Source organism: Condylura cristata, unplaced genomic scaffold (genome assembly GCF_000260355.1).
Source record: "Condylura cristata isolate star-nosed mole 26May11 unplaced genomic scaffold, ConCri1.0 scaffold00021, whole genome shotgun sequence".
NCBI lineage: Eukaryota > Metazoa > Chordata > Mammalia > Eulipotyphla > Talpidae > Condylura > Condylura cristata.
The window spans coordinates 3869306-3883980 of NW_004567122.1; the positions used below are offsets into that span (position 1 = coordinate 3869306).

At 38.3% G+C, this 14675-nt stretch overlaps 1 protein-coding gene across 2 annotated transcripts in view; it reads left to right on the top strand.

The window, feature by feature from the left end:
• Positions 1 to 5819: 5819 nt before the first annotated feature.
• The window catches only part of SEC24B (SEC24 family member B), a 50704-nt gene continuing 41848 nt past the window's right edge, over positions 5820 to 14675 (top strand). The window contains exons 1-2 of one of the 2 annotated variants that reach the window (XM_004686607.2): positions 5820 to 6558; positions 10883 to 11056. In XM_004686607.2, coding sequence (XP_004686664.1) covers positions 5820 to 6558; positions 10883 to 11056 — 913 coding nt within the window. The remainder of the gene's footprint in view (positions 6559 to 10882; positions 11057 to 14675) is intronic. The other variant, XM_012728004.1, reaches the window with a different exon arrangement.

The window sequence follows — 14675 nt, forward strand, 5'->3', positions numbered from 1 at the left end:
TTGAGAAGACGGTGTCTCCTCCATTGAATTTCCTTGCGCCTTTGTGAGCAATGAGTGGGCCATCCTTTCGTGAATCTGTTTCTGGACTGTTACTTTCTGTGTGGCTATCCTTTTACAGGTGCCACCTTTCCTTAATTGCTTGGAAAAGAGGCAGCCTGTCCCCGGGATCCAACAAGCTCTGAAGAGGCTTTGAAAACAGCCTCAAAGTGCTGTGTTTTAAACCGCTTGTGCCACCAGGGAAGGCCCCATCCTAACAGTTTTAAATAGGGCTGGTGAGAGAGGATATATCCTTATCTTTTCCTAACCTACAAAGAAAGCAGTTTGCATATTACCCTTGTATGATGCTTGCAGAAAGTTTTCAGATATTCCTTGTTACTCAAAGGAAATTTCCTTTTACTACTTCTTAGTGTATGGAGAATTTTTGTAATTGTGAATGGATATTGATATTTGTTTTGTCATTTCCTCTCACTGTATGGAGAATTGCACTGAATGTATTTCAAATGTTGAGCCAGCCTTGCATTCCTGCTGTAAACCCCATTTGTTTTTAAATCATTTCTATTTCTTTGTTGATAGTAGCTATCTGTTCTTTCACTAATGTGTTTTTCAATTCTTTGAATATATTTCCTCTTTTTGAACATATCCATAATAAGTATTTTGAATTCTTTTTTTGCTATATTCAGCTTGTAATCCACTTTGGTTCCGATCTCTGTGTGTTCTTTTTGCTGGGCATCCGTTGTCTCTCCTGTGTCTGCACAGTTAAGCTGCTGAGTAGGACTTGATCCAACAACAAGTGAATTATTTTTAGAAAAGTAAAATGAATGAATACAAAGGTTTACCTAACATATACTTACTGCCTCGTGGAATTTTTTTTTTTTTTTTGTAATTAAAAACAGCCTACATGGCCAACAATAGAGAATAGATTAAAGTAAATGGATTGCTATTCAGGTATTAACAGTCATGACAGAAAGATATTCAAGTCATGCTATATGGAGACCTCATATGGAAATGAACATTATAATTTCATATGTGCCTAATTAAGTAGTGCAAATATTTGTAGAAAGGGAAACATTGGAGAGACATACAACAGAATGTGAGTAGCAGTTATCGCAGGTAATAAGGCTGTGAATTTTTTGATCAATTTGTATCTTACAATGATTAGATGTCGTTTATATCTACTTTGAGTTATTTTTTTCAAAAATCAAACTAGTCACATAAATATTTTCTCTTCACAACCTTTTGAAGTTTTCAGATATGTTAGCCTTTGCATATATGGTACAGTCATTTTGAAAGATCTACAGATCTATAGCTATCCAGTTTGTCCAAGAAAGCCAGTTACCATTCCTTTTTTTCTTAGAAGTCAGTAGCTTTAATGAGATTTGACAGTATCTCAAAATGACTTTTATAATTAATATTTCTAGTAATGTCTAATTTAAATATTTACACCCAGGTTGAAAGCATTCTATATATATAAGCTGTCATTGATTTCCCTTTGTCTTTTCTGCTGTAGCAGCATTGAATAGGAATTAATACAACTCACATATATAATTTAAATTGTCTAGAAGTCACACTAAAGTATCAAAAATAAGTAAAATAAATCTTATCCAGTTAACCCAATATATATATAGTATTCTCATTTCAGCTCGTATTCACTGTTTAAAAGTTACTGGCTTTTTTCATACTATTTCTTCAAAGCTCATTGTGTGTTTTTATATTTGTCGCACTTACCAGATAGGCTCAGTAAACACACGTAGCTCGTGGCCACCTTGTTGGACCAGTGCAGACCTACAGCACACCCATGTTTCCAGAGTTTTGCTATCATGGAAGACATGATTTTTCATTGTTGTTTTCTTTTTTGTTCTTTTTTAAAGTACCTGTGCTGTTTTTTTCTATATTTTACTTGAGCTTTACAGCACTCACATAATGTGTTCTAAGAAAGAACTGTTTTCTAATAGCACAGCTTAGTGCTTTATGTACATATATACATCGTTTTCGTTTTTATAAGTTACTCATGCTCTGATGTCTATAGAGTTTTAGGAACATAATGCATTTTGTGTTAACTAAAAGTGGATGTATTTCAGTTTTCGAATCTAAAATTTTAAGAATAGTGACTAGTTGCTGTTCCGATTGCTGCTATTACATAGGACATCACACCCAAAACTTAATGTCTTAAGACAACCACTTTATTATGCTCATTGGTTCTGTTGATCAGGAATTGGGTAGGACACTGCTCTGATGTCTAGGAAGACTCAGAAGTGATTCAGTGGCTGGAGCTTGGAATGATCTGGAAGACTCATTTATTTCCATGTCCAGCATCTGGACTAGAATGATTCCCAAGACTGGGACTCAGATCAGGGTACTCACATTTGACCTTCCTTGGGGTCTGGCTTCCTGGGACCCAGGCAGTACTAGAGTACCTGGACTTGGCTCTGTGGCAGTTCGGGGACCACATGCAAGCGCGCCATCAAACAGCGCAGAAGCTGACTCCTGTCACCACACCTGGAAAGTCATACAGCGTCTCTGTCTCTCTGTTGGTAGAGAATTGCTTAAGACTGAAGGAGTGTAGCTGTGGGCCACACCCTATAATCAACAGAGTATCAGAGGATTTAGGGACTGGCTGTTTTGAAACTGCCAGAGTTGTGGAAGGAAGTACAAGCAAATGAAAATGCTAACATTAATAAAATTATCATAATTTGTGTTGTTTTTAGAAAGGAATTTAGAAATATATTAACTTTGTAATAATTGCCAGGCTCAGTTTTTAGAGTTTTTAGGCAGAAGTAAAATGTCAATATTAGTTTAGGTGTTACAGCTTAAAAGAAAATATTTACTTGTCCTAGATTTTTTTCTTTCAATATAAACTAATCCTTGTGTTTTTGACCTTTTTTAAGTTCAGGCTTCCTAGACATCAGAATAACCTAAAATATCTGAAAGGAAACAATTTGCTTTCAGAGAATTCTTGGTTTGTGTATCATTTTTATTAAATTGCTTTCAGATACTTTTTCAGACATTTATCATTTAGATTTTGGCATAAAGTGAGAAGTGACAGGCATTGATATAGTTAGTTGCTGTCACCTTCACGTGTCACAAAGTCAGTCTCATCTTTGCTGAGAAATAAGTAGACTTCTCATAACTAATTCAAGTCTGATCAGTTTCACCAGCAACATCATTCCTGTTATTTTTAGAAGAATGACATTTGAATAGTTTAGACATCGTAATGATGATTATTTCCCTGTTTTCAGACCATGTAGCGTGGATATGCCAAATCAGTCATTGACTATATACTTCAACATACCTAACGCCCACGTGGCTCTTCTGAGTTGATAAATTTTACCCAAGTGGAGTTTTCTAAGATGATTGTGAAGAGTGACAAATTTCTCTTTTTATAAATATTTTAGGGAAGGAGAATATTGTACTTTATTTTTTGATGTGTTAACAAAAGACTCCTTTAGACATTTTTCATTTTAAGTAAATAAATTCTTTCAGGTGAACTATGACTTTGTGAAATACTAGTGAATTATACATCCAATTAAACAGTGTCATCTGAGTTTTGGTTCTTTATCTTTAGTATTATAGAAAAGTGGCTATTATTTTACCTTCACAGCTTGACTGTGTTAGATTTGTGTCTGCCATAGAAAAATGTGTTTACTTGACCAAAGATTCCATCATTGAAAAGGAAAACTAAATTTTTTTTTATATATATAACAGTTTATTTTTACATCATTTTGTACACTTTTTTTCCCCCATCTCAATTGTAATCCCCGCGTGTTTGGGTTTCCCATCACCAAGTCACCCGTGTACCATCACCATAATCCCGTGCACTTCCCTCCCCACCCCCAGTTAAAACTAAATTTTATCTATGTCTTTCATGAACAAATACTTTTAGCTTTTTATATATTATTATGGCAAATGATTCATTGCCACTACCCTTGTGTTGGTGAACTTGAATCAGTTTTTGAATACATTTGCTATCCTCTCACTTGTATGGCACAGATACCTGTTTCCTTTATAATAGGGAGATTAGATGCTGGGATTATTGAACTGCCTCTAGGGAACCAAAACTAGATTTCTGTTGTTTGGACGACTGGCCATTTGTTGGGCTAACAAAAGCCAGCCAGATTTTAGTGGAGTGGGTGAAAGCACATCATTGTTTAAAGCATGAATTTGATTCAGATCCCAGCCCTGTTGCTTCTTAAGTATGTGATTGTTTTAAGCAACTGCTGTGCATCATTTATCTAACTTATAAAGTGTGTATAATGATACCATGCACTTGAAGTGAGGTTGAGGAAGATTAAAGTCATATATATAAATAGATATGGCATTCAGAATAGTGAATGGCACTGTGTAATTTTATGATACTAATAAATTTAATATTAATTTTAATGATGTTGATAAATACATTTCAGAGTGATAAGAGTGTTAATACACTGGAGGAAAACATGAACTATAGTTTTATAATATTGTAATGGGGAAGGCTTAGTAAGCATGGTTTGAACACTTACTGATCGTCAAGGAAGGATTTTACTACAAGAAACTGTAGCAAAGACGCCATGAACAAAGTCTGAAGACAAACGTATTGACATGGCCCTGAGGGAAGATGCAAGCAGCACGTATAGATGTCAGGCTGGAGTTGTTACTGTACAAGACATATATAGTCTGTAACAGAAACAGAGCGCTGTGGGAGAAGGGCCAAGAGCAGGAAAAGGCCCAATGACTGAAATACTGGAGGGATTCACAGCACCAAGGCTAAGTGCTGCAAACTAGTGTTTGCTACTCACCATCTTGGCAGTATTAAAATATACTCAATGTTGGGAACATGACATTTCTAGAGCATTGCTGCTGGAAGATGGATCTTGATAAGCCTTTTTGAATAGGTAGTAATGGTCAAATCCAGAAACACTATGAACCTCCAGTTCAAACAACAGATTCATCACAGAAGTTGACACCTCATAGATATCAATTCACTTCTTGAAATATTGACCATTCTATAGGAATAACTATGATTTACATATGCCGAGACCCAAAGGGTAGCTAGGACACATTAAAAAAAAAAAAGCAAAAGCAAGTTGCAGAACAATTACTTGTGTTTAAAAACTGTTTATGCTTATATACACATTACATGTGTATGTAGGTGTGTAAAGGATGTACAGGAAACCATTATGCACCTGCCTCTGGGAGGAGTTGTGTCACTAGGGACAGGGACAAAAGGGGGCTTACTTGTACTTTTCACTTCTTATTCTTCACTGTTTAAAACAAAATTGTTTTATAGTGAGTGTGTTGTTTACTTTTGTATTTCTTTTAAAAGATTATTTATGCATACAGATCTGGGGTGTAGGCCAGCGGTGCAGGGGGTGAGAGGATTCACCAGAAACAGGGTGGGGAGCAGAATAGGTAGATTGACTGAAATACACTGCTGAAGGGAGCAGTGGGCAGGTCAGGAGAGGTCTGTTACAGCACATGGGTCACCTCCCTGGGCAGGGCTCAAACTTGTGCTGCAGTGGCTGCACATAGCTTCATAGTGGTGTACTTTAACCCGTTGTGCCACCAGGGAGAACTCTTTTGTATTTCTTTTAAAAACATTGGTACATTGTGGGAGGGCGTAAATTCACACACAGTTGTGAATACCGTGAGGTGTGCATATTGGGGGCCATCTTGGGAACTAGTTACTACATTGGCTCTATAACAGTGTTTATATGTTGTGACACTTTGGCAGTATAAAGAAGTAAATTAGGATGGCAGTTACTTGGGACAGATGCTTCGAAATTATCTCCTTACCAATCCCTGTAAATGGTTGCTTTTCTCTTTCAGGTCCAGCACAGAATCAAATGCAGGCTCCGTCTGGGTATGGATTTCATCCTCAAAACTATATTGCTCCCTCAGGACATTACTCTCAAGGACCTGGGAAAATGACCTCCTTGCCCTTGGATAGCCAGTGTGGTAGTTACTACTCTGGTCTCTATCCAGCACCAACACAAAATTTGGTAACTTCTAACACAGCGAACCAACAGCCAGGAGCACAGCAGATATATGGCAGGGGCCCTACTGCCCCTCATGTTGTAGGATCCGCTCCAGGGTCTTTCCAAGGTGCCGCATCGCCAGCCTCCCGCCTGCATACGAGTGCCTCCCAGCCCTACTCCTCGCTCGCCAATCACTACAGTACTCCCGCCGTGTACTCTGCCAGCTCTTCTGTTGCTTCTCAGGGATTTCCCGCCACGTGTGGTCACTATGCTCTGTCGACTGTTTCTAATCCCTCGTATCCTAGCGTTTCATATCCTTCTCTGCCTGCTGGTGATCCATATGGGCAACAAATGTTTACCTCACAGAATGCTGTGACTGTCAGGCCAGTTAGAGAGTCGCTGTTTCCCGGACAGAGTGCAGCCATCACCCCCTCATCGCTGCTCCCACCCCCACCTGCAGCATCACAGCAGTACCAGCAGCAGCAGAGCCTTTCAGGATATAACCCTGGCTCGTGGTCAGCTTCAGGCCTGCCTTTGACCCAAGACAGTCTCGTCCGAAACCATGCTGGCCCCCTGGTTTCAGCCAACAACAACCCGACAAATACCGGTAAGTCAGATGAGAAGCTCACAGCGCGTGGCTGAAAACGAGTGCATTTCCAGTTGGGGGTTTATTTGCATGAAACGCAAAGGTGGTATCGCCCAATATAAAATTGGAAATGAGCTCATATTTGCGGTTTATTTTTTTAACTGTTCATTTTTTGTCATCCCCCCAAGCCTTGCCCATTTATCTCATAATGGTTAGCTACCTGGCTGAATGCTTGTATCCCCTGAGTCTTTGTTGTGATTGACATCTCAGTCAATATTTATTGATTTAATGATAGACTGATTGGTGTCTGTAGTAGTTGTCTTTAATATGAGTTACATAGCTGGGAAAGTGGGAGGGTCAATTTGGGGGCGTGCTTTTTAACTATGAGTTTTTCATACTAGCTCAACCTTGGGCACATTCATATTCCAAGCAGCACCTTACTATAGAAAAGAAGATGCCGTGCGAAACTGCGCTGGCTCCTCTAATTTATCTCCTACTAATGACTCACGGATTTCTTTCCTGCATGTTACTGCTGAGGTTTTCTTATTTTCATAGTGGTGAGTTAGGATAAAGTTTGGGGGAAAAGGAAGAAACACTTGAAGAATACCCTTGTAGTTAGTCTTTCTGATCTTCCTAAATCAAAATGTGGTTGACTCATTTAAAAATTATGTGTGTCAGGTGTGTAGTGTATCAGTGTGGGACTTTCATAGGATATACTCATTTTAATTCAGCTTGTGAACTTGAACTTAACAGAATCTGCTCTTGAATTAAATGAAAATTCCTATAAGGAATGGGTATTGGTAAAGCAGTGTTAGTATTCTGAATCTTTACCTTGCTTATTAGAGTCTGGAGAACCTTATATCAGGAGAATGTTGTAAAGAGCTCTTCTTGACAGGACAATTAGATCAGTTAAAATTAGAACTTTTAAAATATTTCTCAGCCAGCCCTGTTGAGTTACCTGTGGTCATTAAGTTAGAAGCAGCTGGTTCTGGGTCACAGTTCCTTCTGACTCTCTGTCTGCCCTCCTCAGAATCGGGGCTTTCTGCTCCCTGGAAATTGTTTTCTTTCTCTCTTCTTTCATCTGTCCTTTTGCAGATCAGCTTATAATGTCCCTCTGACTTAAGGATTCTGTGACTTTCATGACAAAAAAGGAATACAGGTAATTCCTATCTTATTTCTGAGATGGGAATGGGACCCTGGATGGAACCAATTTCTGTTGAGATGTAGGATCAGGGAAATATGGGACCATTTGATTTAAAAAAGAAAGAAAGAAAAAGAAAAAACAGACAAATCCAGAACCCATTATTTTAAAAAATATTGACTAAGGTCTAAGAATAATTAAACTACATTTTATTTGAACACCTAGTCATTGGTCCTGTAGGTAGTGAAATGGGCTGTACTTTCATTGTTGTAGCTCTAGTGTTTACTGTGAAAACCACAGTAACACTGTCTTGAAAGTGCAGTGTGAGATGCTGTAGCACATGTCCCAGCCTGGATGTGCCCTCTGTCTCCCATGCCCTGCAAGGCCCAGCAAATGTCAGACCATGTATGTAGCCAAGATCCACAAAGTAATGGTGGCCTGGAAGTTGGGCTAATTTCCCTGAGTTTTCACTGTCTTGGAGATTTTGGCACAGAAGTTCATTAATATCATGGTAGATCTGATGGTGCTTAAAAAGGTATTTTTAAACATAGTTGTTTTTTTTTTTAAGATTTATTTATTTATGCATACAGAACTGGGGTACAGGCCAGAGGTGCTGTGGGAGTGAGAGGATTCACCAGAGACAGAGCAGGGAGCAAAGTAGGCAGACTGACAAAGTACACTGCTGGGGGAGCAGCTGGCGAGACAGGAGAGGTCTGCTGCACCTTGTGGGTCACCTCCGGGGCTGGGGATGGAACTTGCGCTGGAGTGGCTGTGGCCAGCCTGCAGTGCTGCGTCCTACCTGCTGTGCCACCAAGGAGGGCCTACACATAGTTTTTAAAAGTAGTTTAGTAGGAATTTTGGTCCTCTTTAACCTAACCTATCCTCAACCAGAGGCATGTAAAATGTCATTTTAGGCAGTGTTATAATTTCCTGTTATGAACAAAGGGTACAATCAGTATATTTACTCTATTTTCCATACCCTTCCCTTTTCGGTCACCTAATTTTGGATAATGATATCTTTCTTAGTTGTTACTTTGTACTATTAAACTTACTTAACCACTGTTATTTTAGCCATTTTAATAATTGATTATTTAATGATACAGTGCTGGTTTAAAACAAAAATAATGTAATGTTTTTCATTATTTTGTGGTATCTGTTGGTTTTTCCTCAACTTACTTATTTGTTTGTTTAACTGGAGAGCTGGCGGGACCGGAAGATGGAAGGCCTTCCCTCATGTGTCTGGTGGTTGGTATCCCGTCACTGGGGTATCTGGGTTTTTCTCTGCTTGACTAAACTAACTTCCCTACATGGTGGTCCTAGGGCAGCATTTCAGGAACAGAAAGAAGTTATAAGTCCTCATATGACTTTGAGGTCAGGGATTCAGATACCGTTGCTTCTGCTAGATTCTGTTGATGAAAACCAGGCCTGAGGTCCCTCCCACGCAGGCAGCTGGAGAGTAGACTCCACATCTTACTGAGAGGAAGCCAAATAAAGTCAGGCCTTTGTCTCCCATATGCTGTTTCCTAGAAAGGGTGAAGCAATTAACAGCATTAGACTAATTTCTACCTTCTTTCCCCTTTTTCCATCTTTATACCTTTTGTAGTGTTCGCACATTTAGCACATTTCGTCCCCATATGCTTGTCTTTTTTTTCAGTCCTAAAGCTAAGATTCTTTTTCTGTGAACTGTGTATAGAGGGAGATATGTGGCCGCATCATACATACACACGCGTACATACCTGTCTATCTCTGAGTTTATGTATGTTCAGCCTGTTCACTCACATCTAGTCATTTGCCTCAGGTTCCTCCCCACCCCAGCTTAATTTAGATATAATTGACATAACATTGTGTAAATTTAAGATTTACAACATGATGATTTGCTACAAATGTTTGCAAAGTGATTTCACAGTAATATAGTCTGTTGCTTAGCGACAGGCTTATGTTCTGAGACATGCATCATTAGGCAGTTATGTCGCTGTGTGAACATCACGGATTGTACTTACACAAGCCTAGTTGTACCACCAACCACACAGTTAGGCTGAATGTCGGGACCAAGTCATATATGCAGTCCAGCCGTGATCAAAATAAATGATGTCATAGTCCTTCTCTTCAATAGTGAGTGTGTGTGTGTGTGTGTGTGCGTGTGTGTGTGTATGTATGAGAACATTTAAAATCTAATCTCAGCAACTTTCTAATATGTTATACAGCATTGTTAGCTATGTTCACCATGTTAGAATTAGATCCCCAGAACTTGGTCATAACCGAAAGCCTGTACCTTTGACCAACTTCTCAGTGTTTTTCCTGCTTCGTAGCAGCTACCACTCTGCCCTCTTTTCTATGACTGTTATATTTTGGATTCCATGTATAAGTAAAGTTATGCACTGTGTAACTTATCTCAGTACACTGCCCTTGAGATTCACCCACGTTGGAAGTCGCAGGATTTCTTTTGTTATGACTAAATAACATTCTAGCAGGCATGCACATGTATATCTGTGTGCGTGTTGCAGATGTACACACACAACACAGCACCACATCTTCACCCATCTGCCTGTGTATATATGTGATTATTCACATTTTCTTCTTTCATTAATGTCATTAAGTTGTTGGCAGTAGGTTTTCCAGTGATCTCTGGCTTGACTGAAGATTATCCTCTAGGACAAGTAATTTGAGCTATCTCAGAACTCATGTACTTTATTCCAGAAGTCCAACCTAGTGTTGCCAGTAGGCCTGCACTTGGTTATTTGTGAAATACAGCATCTGATTAGTGACAACCAACTAGTGGCAGTTTATGATATAAACTGAAGTTTAAGCTGAAGTTGGAAGTGTCTGTGGAATTCACAAATGGCAGAAGCAGATAATCTCTGTTCATCTTTCCTGAGGTGCTGTGCATGGTGCAGTAATTAATATCACTGGGAGTGGTCATTAGTAAAGATGGCCATCTTTACTACTTTGGGTTCAGCTTATTTAAAAAGGTAAGGACACTTGTAAGACACTTTAGGAAAATAGCCATTAAATATTATTAAAATATTTGGTGAAGAGGTTTCATTGTTTTTGAAAATCATTTTTTGGACTACTCTTATTTTCTAGATACAGATTTACAAGGTAAATGTGATGTTATTGAAGTTTCTACAATAACTTCCAATAAACTATTGTTAAATTTTAACTTCTGTTAAGTTTATGCTATGGATGATGGTTTCTTGTCTTCAGGTGCAGAGTCTTTATCCTGCCCTGTTACACAAAATGTGCAGCCTCTCAAGTGCAGCTCAGCAGTGCCTGCTGCTTTGTCAGGATCCTCGGTGACAAGAGCACCTCTGGGTGCAAATCCCCCAGTGCAGCCTGCGGCCTCGGTTACACAGCCACCAGAGATGTTGCAGCAGAAAGGTATTCGTGTGACTCCTTATGCCATTATGTAGCACACACACCTGCTTCAAATAGCTGACCTTAAAAGTTAAACTGCGATCATAATTTATAGAAAACATGGGAGAAGTGTTGTATAATCTCAGTACAAACAGTTTTCTTTTTTCTACATTAACACTCAGTCTTTGTTATGATTCTGTGTTTTACATGATTACAGCCATAGTGTACATGCCATTTTGTGTTTTCTTTTCCAGTTATTAAATTCTATGCATTTCTTCCTATATGTATATATCCATTTTTGTGGCTGTTCATTTCTGTGTCAGTTTTAATTTACTAACCCGTTCTATTATGGGACGTTTATTTTGTAATTATTATAAGTTATTACAGTTTTCTTTTAGGATACTGAACCCAAGATTTCTCATGTGGTAACTCTTCGTATCTATTAGTTGATTGCCGTGCTTGTCACTGTTACTAATGGGAAGTGTTTTTTGACCCAATTTTGGGAATGAGAGATGAAAATGAAATTGTAATCCACACTCTTGAATCATTGACAAGACAATGCACTTCATTTGTGCTGTAATCAGACCTCCTACCTTGAATATGAGAACTCTCTCATGTTCCGAAATTGGGAAAAATCATCATAAATCCTCAGGCTGATCTTATGCTTATGTCTGTTGAATGTTTGTGTGGTCAACAGAGGCTTTCTATCAGTGATCCGTTTATTATACATTTTCATACTTGGTTTTATAGGAAGTCCAAGGAGTTTCCTTTGGGTCCTAGTAAGCCAGTGGGTATATTGGGGTCAGACTAGTGATCCTGAGTGTTTGCCTTCGGAGTGAAGGGCTGGTAGGAAAGTTTTACTGATCACCAGTAGACAAAGCATCAGCATAGGCTGCAGCCCTGACTCAGGGACCTGTGTCACACTCTCGCATCCATGGTGACTGCCTGCCCTACCTCCCACTCGCTTGTTGCGCCTTTATGTTGCCCCTGCTGGTTTCTTCTGTCATGTCTTATTTTATTCTTGATAATTGTGCTTTAACATCCCACCATCCCATGATAGAAGTATTTAGTAAGCTACTTTCCCACTAAATAATCATATTTCATTTTTGTCTTCCTGATTAAATTTGAATAGCAAAGCTATCCCTTCTTCACTTGCAACATGCCAGGTGCTTTACATTTATTATTTCATTTAACCCTGTGATGTAAACATTATGCCTGTTTTACAGATGAGAAAAATGAGATTCAAAGTGGCTAGGTAACTTGCCCAAGATCGTAAGTTAATAAAATAGCAGCGTGACACATTTTTAACTCAGACCTTGCCGTCCTGTGCTCTTTTCTGTACAGTGAGGCTGAGTGTTTGTTGTTGGCTGTTAACAAACTCTTGATCTACCAAAAATAAGCTCCTGAATTATTAACAGGGCAGCTAATACTGGTGACGTTTTAACTACAGCTGTCATTGCTCCTTTCTGTAAGTAGCAGACAGGCTTCTCAGTCACCGCTTTCTCTGTGTGTGGGTCCGGGCCACACAGCCTAACTGTATAGCCAGAGTACTGTGTTTGTTTGCAGGTTGTAGTTTGTATGAAAGGCTCCTCTGGCAGGTATGCAGCTGTGGCTTACTTGGAGTGTGCTGTGTGTCTGATATGGCTACTAAAATCGTAACACTTAAAAGAAATTAGTCTTTTTTTCTCCCAGCTTCACAGATACCTTTGCTTGGTTATTTTCTCAAGTACTTAGTTTTTTTGCTGGTTTTTTGAGGTGAGGGCTCAAATTTTTATGTGAATCTCTCCTCAGACTTTTTTGGAAAAACTCTACTTGAACATTTTTTAGAATGATATATAAAAATATATGTTAAATAGTTGCAATTATGTAATTTTGAACATCTCTCTTCACTTTTAAAACAGAGATGTTACCTTTTTCTCAGTATCCACTAAAATGATAACCTATCATCGTCCCTTCAAAAAATACCCAAATCCTTAGCATTCAGAAAATTTGTTTTGCCTTTTTTCCTTAAACTCATACCCCCAATGTCAATTATATATAATATACTCTTAAGGTAAACATTCTTTCATTTTTGCTATCATAGTTCTTTGCCACAATGATATTATTAAAAAAATGGAATTTTAAACTGCTTTTTTTTGTCTGAGACCATAAATGTCTAAGTAGTAACCATTTTCCCCTGGATTAGGCTTATTGGTACAGTTGTTGTCGATATTTATAGGCAGTCAGAACAATACAAATATTGTGATTTTTGTTTTTGTTTAAGAAAGTTATTTAAATTGAAACTGTCTCTTTAAGTGAGATGAATGGGGTTACCCCACCATCATAATTTATGTTCCTGATTTGCATATGATTCATTGTTAGAATAAGGTAACCTTTAGATAAATCTCATTCATAGCTGAACTTTCATATATGTAGTCATTGAGAAACGGCTCACGTAAAGTTGATGGGGATGGTACTCAGAAGGTTTTATTACAGAATATCAATCTCTTGTTTGTTTTTTAACCTTTGGAATTACATGTCAGAACTTTTTACTGTTAGATTTTATTTCAAAGGTTGTAGATAATTGGTAACATTAACATACTTTGATGTAGCAGTTTGTAATTTTAAATTACCTTTAACTTTTATTATCTTACTTGATCTTCACGGGAAGCAGGCCTGTCATTCATCTTCTTTTAGAGATGAAGGAGTTGAGGTTTAGAGAGCTTAGCTGTCTTTCCCAACTCATACAGACTGTGGGAGGAATGCCAAGACCCAGTGCAGACCTGCTGCCCCCAGATTCAGTGCTCTTTTCAGCAATTCAGTGAATCAGAAATTCTTTCAAGTATTGTGCATTTCATTAGACCATTGCCAATATAACATCATGTCCTTGAAATGTATTTTTATTCAAAACTTAAAACTGTGACGCAGGCCATTTATTTTATGGAAGGGGTTCCTTATAACCCAGCTCACTAAGGCAGTCCTCATTTTCTTTTTCTTTTTTTAAAGATTTATTTATTTATGCTTACAAAACTGGGGTACAGAGGCTAGAGGTGCAGTGGGTGAGAGGATTCACCAGAGAAAAGTGGGGAGCAGAACAGGCAGTTGTACTGAAATACACTGCTGAGGGGAGCAGCGGGCAGGTCAGAAGAGGTCAGCCACACCATTGTGGGTCAGCTCCCAGGCAGGCGGGAATCGAACTCATGCTGTAGTGGCTTCAGAGAGTTTCATATTACAGTGCTTTAACCTGGCAGGGAGGGCTGGCAGTCCTCATTTTCAAGACAGTAAGGTACATTTTATTCTGTGTCAAGAAAGTCTGACTTCATTTTTTTTCAGCCAAGAAATTGTGTTCCTGGAGTTTGAAGGTGTATCAAAAAGTGAAAAATTAATTGTCGTATATGCTGAGGCAAATTTTTAAAAGCCATCAAATTTAAATATGTAATGTAAATGATTTTATCATTTTCTTATGAAATCTAGGCAATGAATCAGTATGTTATTTCTCCTTACTGAATTTGAAATTTAAAAAAATGGCATATACCTAATATTACACTATTTAGGGAATGAGTATTATCTTGAAAAGCATTGTATCCCTTTGGCAAATTAGGCATTGTATGTGTTAAACTCTGGTATTTATAAAAAATTTAAATAAGAATCAAATCTAAAAAAC